General features: G+C 34.8%; 1 protein-coding gene across 4 annotated transcripts in view; it reads left to right on the forward strand.

Moving 5' to 3' along the window:
- Txnl1 (thioredoxin like 1) overlaps positions 1-16,172 on the forward strand; it is a 38,148-nt gene that overhangs the window by 15,473 nt on the left and 6,503 nt on the right. For all 4 annotated transcript variants that reach the window (XR_015443379.1, XM_004858385.4, XM_013077259.3 and 1 more), the window contains exons 3-7: positions 1,797-1,970; positions 7,993-8,115; positions 9,992-10,061; positions 12,352-12,524; positions 14,613-14,717. Coding sequence is in view for 3 of the 4 variants with exons in the window: in XM_004858385.4 (XP_004858442.1) it covers positions 1,797-1,970; positions 7,993-8,115; positions 9,992-10,061; positions 12,352-12,524; positions 14,613-14,717 (645 nt within the window). In the remaining variant the exon portion in view is untranslated. The remainder of the gene's footprint in view (positions 1-1,796; positions 1,971-7,992; positions 8,116-9,991; positions 10,062-12,351; positions 12,525-14,612; positions 14,718-16,172) is intronic.

The raw sequence follows: 16,172 nt of genomic DNA on the forward strand, positions 1-16,172 counted from the left end.
CTCCTTCATATACTAGTCTTTTATTCTAAGGAACCACTTTGCAGTGCTATAGCTATTTTTTTTCAATGAGGCTTTGTTTTTGCTACATTTCTGATTGTGGAAAAATTTTACAATATTAAGTAGTAATTTGGAGATTTAGTATAAGTTCTACATTATATTTTTATGTTTTAGTACTTACACTGGACTGAATCACTGGACCTTATATTAAGGACAGTATTCAATGTGTCTAATCTGAAACTGCTTTCTTCTAGAACAGTACTCTCTGCTATGGTGGCCATTAGTCACATGTGTTTTTTGAGCCCTTGAAATGTGGCAAATCCAAGTTGAGATGTTCTCAAGGTGTAAAATATACATTGGATTGTCAAGACTTCTGAAAGAAACAGTATAAAACATTACATTATCTTTAATGTTGATAACGATGAAGATGCATATATTTTGTTCATTGAAGTAATAAGACTGGTTTTACCTGTTTACTACTGTCTTTTTTTTTTTTTTGGTACCTGGGATTGAACTCGGGTCCTTGTGCTTGTGAGGCAGGCGATGGAACCACTGGGCTAAATCCCTGGCCCTACTGTCTTATTGATACTAGGAAAATTTACATATATAGCTCATAGTTGTATCTTTTATTTCTTTTGAACACTGTTCTGATAGGTCAGTCATCGTTATTCCATGAGTTATTGCAGAAAACATACTTAGGTTATCTTTGTGCTTTTTTTTCCTTTAAATGGTATACAGGCCGGGTGCGGTGGTGTGTGCCTGTAACCCCAGCACTTAGGAGACTGAGGCAGAAGGATTGCTGCAAGTTCAAGGCCAGCCTGAATTACAGAGCAAGATCCTGTCTCAAAAAAATAATATAGCCTGGGATTTAGCTCAGTGGTGCTGTGCCTGACTTGCAAGTTCAAGGTCCTGAGTTCAATCCCTGGGACCACAAAAAACAAAAAGCAGCAGCAACAACAAAAATAATATAGTGGTATCTTTTCATAGTGTTTGAATGTGTAAGGTGACACATTTGTTTTACTATTCTTTTTTTTAATATTTGTCATAAAAATTTGGAGCCATGATACTCTAGTTACTGTTCCTAGTTTCCATTTGGTATAAAATTGTAGAAATAGGACTTTATTTATTTATTTACTTACTTATTTACTTATTTTTTGAGGTCTCACTATATAGTTCAGGCAGGCCTTGAATTCCATGTAGCCCAGACTGGACTTGGACTTGAAATAATCCTTCTGCCTCAGCCTCCCAAGTCCTGAGATTATAGGATTGTGCCACCCTGCTCAGCTGGGACAGAATTTTAAAATATAACTGTTGAACCGTATGTTCAGTGAGAGACTAGATGCCATTCTATTAAAGAAGAAATTGAATTGGAGTTGCAGTGCAAAAAGTACTGCTTCCTCTTTATGGGTAGGTTGGCCTTTCTCAATTGTGTACTTCTTTCTGGTGGCTGTGGTTTGTATTGGATTATCAATATCCTGTTGTTCCTTTTGAAGAGCTGTCTGATAAGAAGTACAGTTCTGTATTAGAAGCTAAGTGGATGAAGTATTTCATAGTAACAATGATTTTAAAAAACAGGGTGGGGACTGTTCTTTATTGTGAGTGTAAGAGTCATGTAGCTGTGGCCCAGTGAAAACTCTCTTTAAGAGAAATAGGTCTGCTTTTCCCTAAATAACAATATATTTTACATGTTTTTAGTTTATGCTTAGGATATTTAACTACCATAAAGTTATAAAATGAATGTTGAAAATGGTTTAAGTTTTGTTTTAATTCATAGCTCTGTTTTAATTTGCCAATTCTAGGGAACAGCTGCTACCAACAATATATCAGCAACACCCACATTTTTGTTTTTTCGAAATAAAGTGAGAATTGATCAGTATCAAGGAGCAGATGCTGTGGGACTAGAAGAAAAAATCAAGCAGCACTTAGAAAATGACCCTGGAAGTAATGAGGACACAGATATTCCAAAAGGCTATGTATGTAGACCAAAAAGTAAAATGTTCTACTCCTTGGCTCTGTATGTAAAGTGACTTACGAATTTTAATGTGTAACCATTATATAATGAATTGCTTTTATTGCCACTCATTTTCTATGTAGTATTCTTTTTAGGTGCATTTCCTCTTTCCTGGCAGTCTACTTTTTAAAAAAAATTCTAGTTTTAAATTTTGTTGTAGAGTAAAATGTGACTTTAGTATCACATGTTTTCTTAAGAGTAAGTTATTTTACACAGTAACTTAAAACCTGAAGAACTTAAAGGATAGTATTTGAAAAATGCATGGTGTAGACAGTAGTACTATAAGCCTTTATAGTTTGAGAGCTGTTGAGGAAGGAAGCAAAATTCAAGAATAATATGTAGTGGCAGCAGATTTGTTTATGCAAACTGGTAGATTCTGCATAGTAAAAATTATGTAATTTCTTAATTTTTCTGGTTAGTAAGTTACTGCACGGCAAATCAAAGAGTAAATTTCTGTGAGTCTTAAATTCATGGTGAATAAGGAGAAACCTCACTTATTGTCAGGTAAATACAAGAAATTATGTGGTGGTGGAGGAAAGTGTGTGTCAAAAGGGTAACATGATACTGACATTATTTTGAGTTGGGAAAGTACAATTAGTATTTCTTTAAAATAGAACTGTAATTTAAAGTTGTAGCATCAGTTAGAAAGTATGAATATGTTTAGGTCAGGGTTGATAATTACCAAACAAGGCCCTTTTATGCATGTCATACAAAAACCAATCACTGAAATAAGTTTGGCAAAAGAAAGTTTATGCACAAAGCAGCAGCCAGAGTGTGGAGACAGAGCGTATCTCAAGTCTGCCACTCCAAGGATAGGTTTTAATGGTAATTTATGGGATAAAGAAGCAGGGTCATCTATGGTTTAGGGAAAAGTGATTGGAGGTAAGAAAAAGTGAAGTAATTGGTGGTCTCTGCATGTGTAATCAAACTCACTTTCTGTAGGACGTAATTCAGAAAATGAAGGTGTTACTATGATCGGAGGGCAGACAGGAAAGTCACTCATCAGACACTTGTGCAGGCTCAAAAGTGAAGCATCAGTGGTTTCAGCTGATATAAACTAAAAAAAGCTGCCTCCAAGTTTCTGAAAAATAACTTAGGCAATTATTGGCATCATCACATTAGAGGTGTTATCTGTAGCAAAACTAGTGGCAGCCTAATATTTTGTAATTTCATGGTCACCACCTCTTTTTGTTTTAGTCTGTATAGCTTTCTATTCTGAGTCAGATGCCATTGTTCTGAGACTTGACAGTTCCCTCCATCTAGGAATCATGCCTTGGTTAGACTTTTTAAGATGTCTCACAGGACCCGATGTTCTATAAAACATCTCATACAAGAATTGGAAGTGATGAACTTATTAGGAAAATACTTAGCAGTAAGGAAAGAGCTCAACTCCAGTCTGATTTGGATGTTCTAAAGGAAATATGGGAGCTTAGTAGAATCAGAGAAATAAAAAGTACAGAGATGGCTAGTGTTAATGAGATGAGGGCTGCAGTGCTGGTTAGCTGGCAGTTACCATGGCTAGAGTTCTATCTTCTCAGAGTCCTAGAGTTGGAGGTCTTCTTTTGATGATTACATTCTTGGTATCTCAGTTACTTTCTGATTACTGGGTCAAAATACCAGACATCCACAAGTTTAAGAAGAATAGGTTTATTTTAAAGCAGTTTGTAGAAGTTTCAGCCAGCTGGCCTCAGGGTAGGGTGACATGGCAAATGGGCATGGCAGAGGAGAAAGAGTTCATGGTGTGGCAGGCAGGAAGAAACAAGCCTTGTTGCTACTTTCTTTCCATTTGTATGCCATTCAGGCTTCAAGCCTATTGGTTGGTGCCACCTAAACCTAGGGTGGACGTTCCCTCCTTGTAAATCCATCACCCACACCCAGAATTATGCTAAACTAATCAGTGGACTAATCTAGTAACATACCCACATCCACGATCCAACCACCTCCTAAAAGCCCCACCTATGAGCTCCTGAAGCTTTGAGGGGACATCTAGACACAAGCCATAACACTTGGGAATGGTTTTCAGGTCCTTGGCAGATACTTCTGAGCCACAAGAGAGGCATATTCATACTTGTAAGGCCTAAGAGAAGGTTGTGGCCTATTGAGCTTGGTTTCAGTGGCACTTTTTGGAAAATTTTGGAAATGACTTAACTATAAACTGTTGTGTTTACATCTTTTTAGTTTTTTCCTTTTATTCCTAAGGATATGTGCATGAAAAAGCCTAATATGCTCAACCGTTCAAATGTTAGCTACAGGAATACTTGTTCACATATCAGCCAATGTGATACCAGTGTTTTGGCCTCAGGAAATAAGAAGAGGGAAAAAAAAGTTAGTTTTTATGCAGATATGGATAAAATGTATAAAACTAGTAAAAACATTTTTTTCCATTCAACTAATTTTGGTCTTACAGGGTTATTAAATATTTAAAACTGGTAAATCTATTTTCAGTAGTATCATTATTCTTAAAACAAATAGAACTTAATGATAGTCACCAAATGAAAATATATTATCTTAAGTAGATTTAAGTGTAAGCAGTGTAAAAATGTATTCACAATTTTTTGTAAAATTATGGGTTCTTTTCTTTTGTTTTAAAGAGAATCAGACCCAGGATCTTTTGTGTACTAGGCAAGCAGTCTACCACTGAGCTACATTCCTAGTGTAAGAAAAGGTTTTTATGAGCATAATGGCTTGCTGTATGTATGTATGTACATATGTATCTATGTAGAGATAGGGTCTTCTTAGGTAGTCCAGGCTAGCCTTAAACTCACTGAGTAGCTCAGGGTGGCCTAGAACTCCTGACAATCCTCCTGCCTCAGCCTGCAAGTGCCGATAACAGATGTGCACCACCTCACCCAGCTTTGACTTTTAGTTTTTATAAATGTTTTCTGAAGTTTGGAAAAACTGAAAACATTACATCTTTTGTTTCTCACATTTGTTAAAAGTAGGTCTTAGGTAGTATGGCTTCAAATAGCCTCCCTCATACCTTCTCAATTAAGTCTTCCTCTCTCTGCAGAAATATGAATGCCAGGCACTCTTGGTTAGAACTTACATTGGCTTGTGTTTTCAACTTTAGATGTGTTACTGTATTTCAGTATTTTAGGACCTTTGAATGCTAACCTTTGGCCACAGATTTGTCACATCTATCAAAATGAAATCAGACTTTATATAATCCTAATTTATGTAATAAGTACAGAAACATTTGTAACACAAAAGTGTATAGAGTCTTTTCTTACTTTCCTGTGTGTCTTCTGATGGATTTTTCCTACTCCCTACCAATAAAAAAAATTTTTTTTGAGGTAATGATTTTTAAAAGTCTAGAGCTAGTACAATAGGCCATGTATACCATTTACCTATGTTGTCTAATTGTAAATGTTTTCTCCTTTTTCACTTCTTCACTAGCCACATTTCATTTTGGCAGAATCCTTTATGAGTAAGTTATAGACAACTTGATGGTGGTTCATCTTTAAATATTTTAATGTAGCTAATGTCCTTAGGAAAATATTTTCCTATTACCCATATCATTATACTCCTAACACACTTAATATTGCTAAGTACAGTACTTCCAGTTTCTTACATTCAGATTTCCTTAATTATCTCCCAGATGTTCTTTATAGTTGTTTTTCCTCAATTCAGGATCAATAGGTAAGGTACTGTGCATATTTTCAGAATGTCAGTTTGCAGTTAAGTCAAATATGCAATTTAATGCTGGTTTCCCCAAGCTTTGTTGTATAACAAAATACTTTAATATAATTATCTAAATGTGATTTTTTTTTTATGTACCTCAAAATAAAAGTTATTTTGATCAAAGCACCCATTTAAGCTGGATATGGTGACTTAGGCCTATAATCCCAACAGTCAGGAGGCTGAGGCAGGAGGACCTCAAGTTAAAGGCCAACCAAAAATACATAGTGAGATTCCCTGAATAATTAGGGACCTATACTAGTGTATTATCACCATTTTGATATTTAATTTGACATGCAAAAATGTTCAGTCTTTCAGAACTATATGTGTGTATATTAGTATTCTCTGGATGAAAAATATAATGATTCTTTGTCATAGAAATATGAGCAAGTGATCAGTATATGTAGTAATACTTTGTAACTTTAAAAATAGTCCTTGTTTAGTAGATTAAATGGATGATTTTCTTAAAGATAGTTTACAGAAATCAACTTCACTAGAAACTGAAACAGAACATGTACACAGACCATTCACCATAGAGACATAGAAGAAATAGTAAGAGCTCTTCCATAAAGTTCCATGTGATTTCACAGGTGAGTGTTGCCAGATTTTTAAAAATCAGGTGATCTAGTGTTACAATAAGTACTTAAGACCATAAATAAAGGAAAAAATCCTCAAAATTTCTTTTTAAAGTAACTATGAGATTCCAGAATCTAACAATGTATGTACCAAAAAAGAAAAGTCGCTGGCCAGTGTCAATTACAAGTATCATTAAAAATTCTTAAAATAAAACCTAACAGTCCAGTAATAGAATAAAAAATATCATCATGAACAAAATTGGATTTATTTGTCATGCAACAAATGTTTGTAATCTGTCATATTAATAGAGCTAAGGAGAAAAATCACAATGTCTAAATATACAGAAAAGGTATTTGATAAAATTCAATACCCATTTATTCCTGAAGTATTGACTAAAATCTTAATGGAGAAAAATGAGAGGCATTCCCACTAGAGTCAGAAAAAAGACAAGCATGACCACTGTCACCACAACTTTTTGCAGTTGTGTTGGAATTATGGAAGTATTGGTGAACACAGTATACAGGAGACCAGGAATATGCTGACACCATAGGGAAGTAACCAGCAAAATCCAGAGTTGTAGGAAATCTATAGCTAACTGATTATAGATTAAAAGATATATGAGACATATTAATTATATACCATGTTTATACATTTTTAATTCTATACTTTTTTTTTTGTGGTATCAGGACCTTGTGCTTGCAAGGCAAGCACAGTGCCACTGAACTAAACCCCTGGCCCATTTTTAATTCTATACTTTGAATATAATAATTTAAAATATTTATGAGAAGTTGAGAACATTCGAACACTAATATTTGATAAGGCATCCTGGTTTAGTTGTGATGAAGCTATTAAGCATGTATGTGTATTTTTAAAGAGCACTTACAGAAATATATGACATTTTCATGAATATAATGAAACGAATGTCTTAATATTTGCTTCAAAACAATTGGGAGGAGAGGTGTAGGATACAGGGGTGGGTAGAGGTGAAATGAATGGGCATGAGTTGTTCATTATGGCTGGAGGTAGAGGATATGTGAAGTTCATTAAATTACTCTATTTGTATATGTTTAATATTTTTTGTAATAAAAAATTGGCCAAGTGTGGTGGTACATGATTGTAATCCCAGAGCTATAGAAGGCTGAGAGAGAAGGGTCTCAAATTTGAACCCTGCCTGAGCAGTCTAACAAGATTCCGGTTTAAATTAAAAAGTACTGTAAAAAGGGCTAGGCATATAGCTCAGTGCAAAAGCTCTAAGTTCAATTCCCAGTACAAAATCTGTCATGTCCTTGCTATTCGTCTTAAATTTAACCTTTAGATAAGTATAGGCTTGAAGAGTCTATGTCCACTAGGATAGGAACACAGGCTTTATTTGGGTCTTAAAGATACTATATTTTGCAAAATTTCTACTATAAAACAGTTACTAAAAAGTGTAAGTCAACATTTTATAATCTTAGTGTTACAGACTTAGTTTCTGCTACCTTATCAAGTAAGGTAAACCTTGGGCCGGGGATTTAGCTCAGTGGTGCCACTGCCTGCCTTGCAAGGGCAAGGTTCTGAGTTTGATCCTGGTACCAAAAAAAAAAAAAAAAAGTAAAGAAGTATTAGTAACTTTTTAAAGAGTTGTTTTCTTTAAAATTGCTTGATCTGGTGAGAATCACAGATTTAAATTTTTAACATTTTTATATCAAACCAAAATGTTTTGCCTAATGTCTTGATTTAATGTTTTTCAGATGGATTTAATGCCATTTATCAACAAGGCTGGTTGTGAATGTCTTAATGAAAGTGATGAGCATGGGTTTGACAACTGTTTAAGAAAAGATACAACCTTCTTGGAATCTGACTGTGATGAACAGGTAATCGAGTGCATAAGGGTTGTAGGGGGCTGGGGCTTTAGCTCAGTGGCTCTGCTGCCTGCCTCAAAAGTGCAAGGATCTGAGTTTGATCCCCGGTACCAGAAAGAAAAAAAAAATTAAGGCTTGTAGGGATTTTCACTATCACTCTTGTTTCTCATGTTCCCATCTCATGGCTTTTGTCTCTTACCCCAGATGATCACTCATTCCTTTCCTTTTAAAGGTTTCAATTTAATTCCTGTCCTTCTGCCATCCAGACCCACATTCTTTTTCTATTCTTCTGTGCCATGTCAGCAAGTAATTGGGAGGGTGGTGCACTACGGAAAATTGCAGAACTTTTGAATTGGATCCATTGCCAAGTTTGGTCCTTTTGCTCATCCTTGATTTGTGTTTGTGTTTGCCCCTTGCTGGTAAGTTTGTGTTTGAGGAATAGAGACTGATTAGATGACCAGTCCCTCTGTGGCTAGCTCTTCACTCCCAGATAGAAACCTACCATTTTTCCTATGCTTCTCTGTATTGCCCTTTCCACAGAGTAAGTAGGTGTAACCACCTTGATCAAGCTATCTTTTCTTTCATCTGGGTGTTATTTACCTTAATGTACTTTCTTTTCCATTGTCTCTAGCTTGTCCCTATTCTAGTTCATTCTAGTTGTATATTGTCACAAAAGTTATTTCTTCAAATTATATATCTGCCTGTTTCTCTTTCCTAAAAGAGATTCTTCACTGACTTCATGAAGATGTCTTACTGATTTGATCTGTTTTTGGCTTTCCATTCTCATCTCTTGCACTTCACCTGCAGTTCAGTTCTCTATACATATTATACTTACTATTTTTTGACACACAATTATGGGTCCAGTATAAAAAGTAGAGGTGTAATTAAAAGAAATATACTAGTTGTTTTCTTAGACCACAGTGTGATTCTGAAATAATAAATCTAAACCAGAATGTTTATTACAGCTTTGAGAGTATCATTTGCTCTGTATTTCTCATGAATGGTATAATGTGGTAATGTGTATCAGCAGGGCTGATTACAGTCTCCTTGAAATCTTTCTGCCAGGGAAAATCTTTCTGCCTCCCAGGGAAGCATAGATACTTACATCAAACATAATGTTGGCTGGAAAGTTGAACGAATGACTTGCAGCTTCTGAAAGGTGGTTATCCTGGCAGTGTTTTCCATCCCAGTTCCCTTATACGGCTTTCCAGATTCATTTAGTTAAGTAACTTTAGGATGGAGCTTTGGAGGGTACTGTAGAACTATGAAAGTCCCTCCACCTGTCCTTTCCACCCTCCATCCTTTTCTCCCTTCCCTCTTTCTTTTCTTTTTTTCCTTTTTTATTTGTTTGGGATTGAACTCAGGGCCTTGTGCATGCAAAATATGTGCTGTGCCAACTGAGTTAAACCCCTAGACCCAAGAGTCCTATTTTGAGTTTTGGATCAGAGATCATTTGAGGGCTAATCTCTGCATAAATCTGTGCATTGCCTTCAAATTGTTGAGTGATGTGGATAAATGTTAAACCATCCTAGAAAAGCTGTATGCTATAATACATAGTTTAAATTTTAATTTGAGAATTTTATTTGATTTTTTGGAAAGCAGGTTGCTTGCCAGTTTATAGGTCATAGGACCTTAGATTTTTATGCATAATTTTAGTACATTATCTTCATTAAATTTTTTTTTTCGCCTTTCCCTCATGTAAATAATTGATGGTGGTATTTCTCAAATGTCAGTTTAATCAAGTTACTTTCAACTTACTGATTTTCCATATTGCATTGGTTTTGTTAGATGAATTAGGTTTTTCTGCCTAAATTATTTAATTCTACTTGGGTGTTACGTGTATTCGAGGTGTTCAAGAGCTCCTTTGTAATGAAACTTTTTCCTACAGCTACTTATTACTGTGGCATTCAATCAACCTGTTAAGCTTTACTCCATGAAATTTCACGGGCCAGATAATGGTGAGTAAAGTACAACTTTTCTTTAAACTAACTGCTTTGTTAGACCTGTTAGCACATATTTAAAACACTTTATTAAATAAGATCGATATCACTTGTTTTAGGAAGGACTGAATTTGTTTTTTAAAGAATATAAATGAATATTGTGAAATTATTAGGGATTGAAAGTAAGAAAGAAATGGAAATTTTAGTTTATTTCATTTCTAAACTTTAATTTTAAAATTTGTTTCCCATAATCTGCAAACTCCTGAATGTTTCCTTCCAACTCTACATTTCTAGCAACCATTTTTTAGAGGAGAGATTCATTTCAAATTCCTCATATTAAGAACAATAAAATTCAGGCTACAGAGCTTTCTATTTGTGCTCTCTTACTAGTGTTACCTCTATGCACGTTAACATCGTTGTAAAGACTTAAGGGTAAAGTAAAGCATTTTTCCTCACCCTTCCTCTCTTTTCTTTTTCTACCACTGTTGATTTTTTTTGAGGACTGGGGAAGGAAGAGGAGCCTAAGATTTGTTGTTGTGGTTGTTTTAATTGATTGGTAAAAGCAGCCAAGGCTGTATTTGTGAAATACCATTTTCTATTGTGTATTATTCTAAATTTTCACGTTAATAATTTTTGTTAGTAAAATTATGCTTTTATTCTGAAAATGCAGTATAAGCAAATGCTGTAGGAATGACTGTTATATTCTTTAATCAGTCACAAAATATGATTCTTAAATTGTACCCTGAAGTGAAGCACATGTAGTCTTACACAGCACATTCCTGACCTAAAGGTGAAATTTGACAGTTTAAATAACAAAATTTTCCAGTTGTTGACCTGGCTCAAATGTTGTTTCTTTTATGAAAATTTGTTAACCTGTGTACACTGTCAGAATCCATCGCTACCTTCCTCGTACTTCCTCACTAGTCATATGTAATTGAGGATGATGACTCTTTGGTACACATGTCTATATGCATGTGTATATATGTGTTTTGTCCCCCCCCCCCATTAAGTTTATTGTTACATTTTAGGTATAAAATACAGTTACATTTATCATTGGGATCTTGTACCTTTACATGAGTCTCTTGGTTCTTATTTTTTTCCCCTTTCCCTGCCCTCCCTTCACCCCCTCCACCCTTCCCTATTTGCAATGACTTTGTTTCCATTTTTTTTCTTTTCTCATATTTTTTCTTTTCCCTTTCCTTTCCCCTACCCCTCCCACTTCCCCTACTCCTTTAGACCTTTTCTTCCTATTACACACTATCAATTATACATTTTTAAAATTACAGTATCAAGATCTAGAAGACATAACCACAGATTTTACAGAATTTAAAAGGATATAGAAAGCATATTACAAAAATCTTTTTTGAAATAAATTTGACAACTTATAAGAAGTACCTTGGAAAACAAATTAATGAAACTGGCTCTACAGGAAATATAAAATTTGAATAGCACCTATTAAAGTATATTCCTAGCTTGAAAACCTATCTATATGACAACAACAGGCTCATATACATTTTAACTGATAAATTATATCAAACATTTAAAGCAGAAAAAAGAAGGAGCATTACTCCCCTCATTTTAGGAAATCAACATTGTGCTACTCGTAAAACTGGATAAAGATAATAGAAAAAAGTATGAACACAGATAGAAATTTGTTTAACAAAACAGACTATTAGAAGTCAGATCTGGCAGTATGTAGAAAGTGGTTTTATTATAGGGATGGCAGTGTTGGTTCAGCATTGGAAGATCCACCCCCAAAAGTCATCGTTTTAACAGAGGAAAGGAAAAAGCCATATGATCCTGTCCAGTAGTTGGAGGAAAAGTGTTGGACTAAATTCTACAGCTGTTCATGGTAAAAGCATGACTAGAAGAGGAGAGTAGAAGTAGAACAGAACCTTCTCAACAGGTCAAAGATATGTACTCCATACTTCCAGCAAAAACGGCTTCTATGAATGGAGAGGATACAATGCTTTTTCCCTAAGGTGGAGAACAAGGGCAGATATGCCTACTCTTCATTTGTCCATTAAACTTTGATGTATATATGTGTTTTAATCTCCTATTCCTAGGATTTACTATAGTACTTGCTAGGACAAGAAGCCATCAGCAAATGTGTATTGAGGGATTGGGTGAGATTGCCTTTCTGAATACTCAAACTCTTATAAATCCTAACAGTAGAGGGCTCTGAAGGTGTATATATACATATGTGTGTGTATGTATGTGTCTGAAAGTACTGTTACAATGATGAAGGGAGAAAGTGTAAGTATATTTGCAGTTTTTAGTATTTCATTGTATTCTACCCATTTTATAGGTCAGGGTCCCAAATACGTAAAGATCTTTATCAACCTACCCCGATCTATGGATTTTGAAGAAGCAGAAAGAAGTGAGCCAACTCAAGCTCTGGAACTGACAGAGGATGATATTAAAGAAGATGGTATTGTTCCTCTTCGTTATGTTAAGTTTCAGAATGTTAACAGTGTAACTGTAAGTAGTATTTCATTGGAATATATTTAACAGGGTTGTGGGTATTTATAGTGGAGCTTTTTTTTTTTTTTGTTACCAGGGATCGAACTCGGGATCTTGTGTTTGTGAGGCAGGTGGTGGAACCACTGAGCTAAATCCCTGGCCCTATACTGGAGTTATATGTATGTGTAATGGTCATATCAATAAAAACAACTTTTTGAAAAAATAATTGCACATTTTAGAAAATGACCTAAAGCACTTCTGAATAATAGTGCCTATGATGATTTCAAGTGATATATTATAAATGTTGATAAAAATGCCACAAATTTAAGTATTGAAACCCTCCAAATCTCTTCTACTATCCCTCTCCCTGTTCCTTAGAAAAGAGGGTAAAAGTGTTAGTAATGAATACAGATTAATACCTAGAAAAAGAAAATAGAAACCAGTACAGACTCATTGAAAGAGAACATGTTATATCAAATTGATAAAATATCTTTGTTTTAGTGAAATAATTGTTTTTATAAGCTAGAAGAGTGCTACGGTAGGTTTTCAATGGAGTTTATAGGTTGTACAGTATTAATATGAAGAACTACACTCAAGTTTAGCTTCAAGTATTTGAGGCAGGCAGTGGAACCACTGAGCTAAATCCCTGGGGGCTCTAAGATTTGAAATAGTCTATCCTAGTGAAATTGAGGAAAATAGAACACTTGTTATGAAATACTTTCCTGACTTCATATGCAACATACCCCCAATTAATAACACCTTTTCTTTATTTGTGATGAATTGACACAGATCCTGAAGTAATCTATTGTGATTCACTGAAGATATTTATATACTCAAGATTTTATGTAATGTGTTCTATCTTAATCAAAATTTTAGTGAGTGATTTAAATGATAATAGAAGACATACCAGTTTTTGATGAAAAGTTGGAATCACAGTAATAGTTTTGATCAGAGTCTAATCAAAGACAGTAGAAGAATCTTAAAAGTAATAAATATAAACAGTTGTACTTGGGATCAAGGAACAAATAATTTATAAATAACTAAGTTGAGAGCTGGTTTAATATTTATTATATACTTTAAATTGATGGTAAGGTCAGTTTGAGATTAACTTTTGGTTGCCTCTGAAAACAATAAAAAGTAACCAATGAATACCATCTTGAGTGTGTCAAATCAAGAGAGGCAGTATTATTGGGGGTTTTGTTTTGAGATGGTATTGTTATGTGGTTCGGGCTGGCCTTGAGTTCAGTATATAGCCCGGGCTAGCCTGGAACTAACAATGCTCCTTCTATCTTAGCCTCCTGAGTGCAGGGATTACAGGCATACACCACCATGCCTAGCTCGAGGCAGTATTTTTAGACAACATTTATTCTAGAATATTGGTTTTGTTTTGTTTTGTTTGCAGTATTGGGGATCAAACGCAGGACCTTGTGCTTGTAAGGCAGGCACAGTGCCCCTGAGCTAAATCCCAGGCCCCCTAGAATATTGTAATTTTTAAAATCCATGCAAAAAGGGCTGGAGATGCAGCTTGTTGGTAGAGAGCTTGCCTAGCCATGTACAAGGTCCTGAGTTTGATTTCTTCGCGCTGAAAAAAAAAAAAAAAGTGCAAGTGAACAAGATCCCATATATTTGGAAAGGGTTTATAAGTAAAGCTTCTACTTCTTTCCAAAGGGAGTATTTAAATAGAAAATGTAGAGTCCCGCTTAAAAAATTTACGGAAGCATAGTATATTTTTTCTTGTAATATTCTAGGAGATAGAATGGTTGCATGAATATCAGAAAGATTAACTGCAAAGACTGCTCAGTGAAAACTATGATTTTAATAAAATCAACAGAAATCTGTCCCATTGTAATCATGAATCTCACACTCCTTCAACATTGTCTGTAAAGAATTGTGATTATGACTCCTTTATACTATCACACTAAATTACCATGAACTTGTGTATGTGGGTGTCTTGCCATGATTTCCCTGGAGAAGGTGAATGTAATTTAGGATAGTCCCTATAAAGAACAGAGGATGTTTTTATTAATAATGTAAGGAAATCAGTTAAAAACATGTACATGAAAAGTACTGTGACTAGAAACATGATAATTCTTTTTGTTTTGGCAGATATTTGTTCAGTCTAATCAAGGTGAAGAAGAAACAACAAGAATTTTGTATTTTACTTTTATTGGTACTCCTGTCCAGGCAACAAATATGAATGACTTCAAACGAGTAAGTTTCTTTAAATGATAATGAGAAATAATAGTTTTAAGGAAATAATTTAATACATTTCAATAGTCATAATTTTTTTAACCATGAAAATAAAAAATCGTATATCAAGAAACTTAATAAGGTTAAAATTAGAATAAGTTCTCCTAGTCACATTTTGAGATATCCAACTTTAAAAAGAGTCTTTAATGAGTATCGTAGGTCTTAATTATATTGAATGATGTCTAAATAAAAGTAAAAATAGTCTGATTATAGAAAGTGTTTTAGAGTCATGGAAAGAGTAACTTAAATCACTTGAAAGGAGTAGATTTAAAGAAATTTGCTGATTTCAGATTTTGATTTTTGTTATTTCTGGTGAAAACATATTTAAAATTGCTACAATAATTCTGTTAAAAAAGAAGTGAACTCATTATTCCAACATGCTAACTTCCCAAACAATGCCTGTGTACTGAAAGAGTACACTTCAGTATACCTTTACAGTGAACAGGTAGATTTTCTCTCTCTTTTTTTTTTTGGTACTGGGGATCGAACTCAGGACCTTGCACTTGTGAAGCAGGCGGCGGAACCACTGAGCCTGGCCCCTATATTTTTATAATTCTGTATTTTTTTTGTTTTTAGGATGCAATCGTAAAATGTGCAAAAAATGTATAGGATACAGCTAGGTGTGGTGGCGCATGCCTGTAATCCCAGTACTCGGGAGGCTGAGGCAGGAAGCTCGCTGTGAGTTGAAGCCAGCCTGGGCTACATAGTGAGTTCAAGGCCAGCCTGAACTGCATATGGAGAGCAAGACCCTGTTTCAAAAAAACAAAACAAAACAAAAATAGTATATTGGGTACATGGGACTTTGGGAATGAGGACTAGCCCGTGTGGTACATTTTTGGACCAACTTCTAATTGATAGCATTTCTTTTCTTTAGGATGATTCTTAAATATACAAACCCTGAAGTAGCATTGAAAGCTTCTTAGTACCAAACCACAGTTGCTATATACAGTCTTAATGTGTGCAGCACAGGAGACATAGGGTCACAGTGTTTCTGATGGCAGCATCTGGCAGGTGATGCAGGACTTGAGATAGAGGAAGATTCCCTGGGGTTGCCAGTTCTTAGAGGAAGAGGTTCCCAGCAGACCATAGTTTGGGGAATTGGAGCTATAGAACATCTTGGAAACACTTAAATTCTTTTAGGTGATATCTGCAGATGTGATTTAAATTCAATTACAGAAAATTAAATTGGATAACAGTGCAATTACAAAATTATATGCAGTTTTTACACAGTTGAAAACTGAGAGTGGGTATTTTAACTGGTCATTTTTCAACTATTGTCTTCCTGTTTCATAGAATAAGTGACTTTTGGAAGTTGGTGTGTACTTAGATCTGTCATGTGTAGGTGTTTAACAGATGTATAATGCCAGGTCAGAAGAAGCAGAGATTAAACATCTATATTTTTATGATATATGTTTT

This window comes from Heterocephalus glaber, unplaced genomic scaffold, assembly GCF_053883595.1.
Source record: "Heterocephalus glaber isolate CG9 unplaced genomic scaffold, H.glaber_assembly_v1.0 deba00000331, whole genome shotgun sequence".
In the NCBI taxonomy this organism is placed as follows: Eukaryota; Metazoa; Chordata; class Mammalia; order Rodentia; family Bathyergidae; genus Heterocephalus; species Heterocephalus glaber.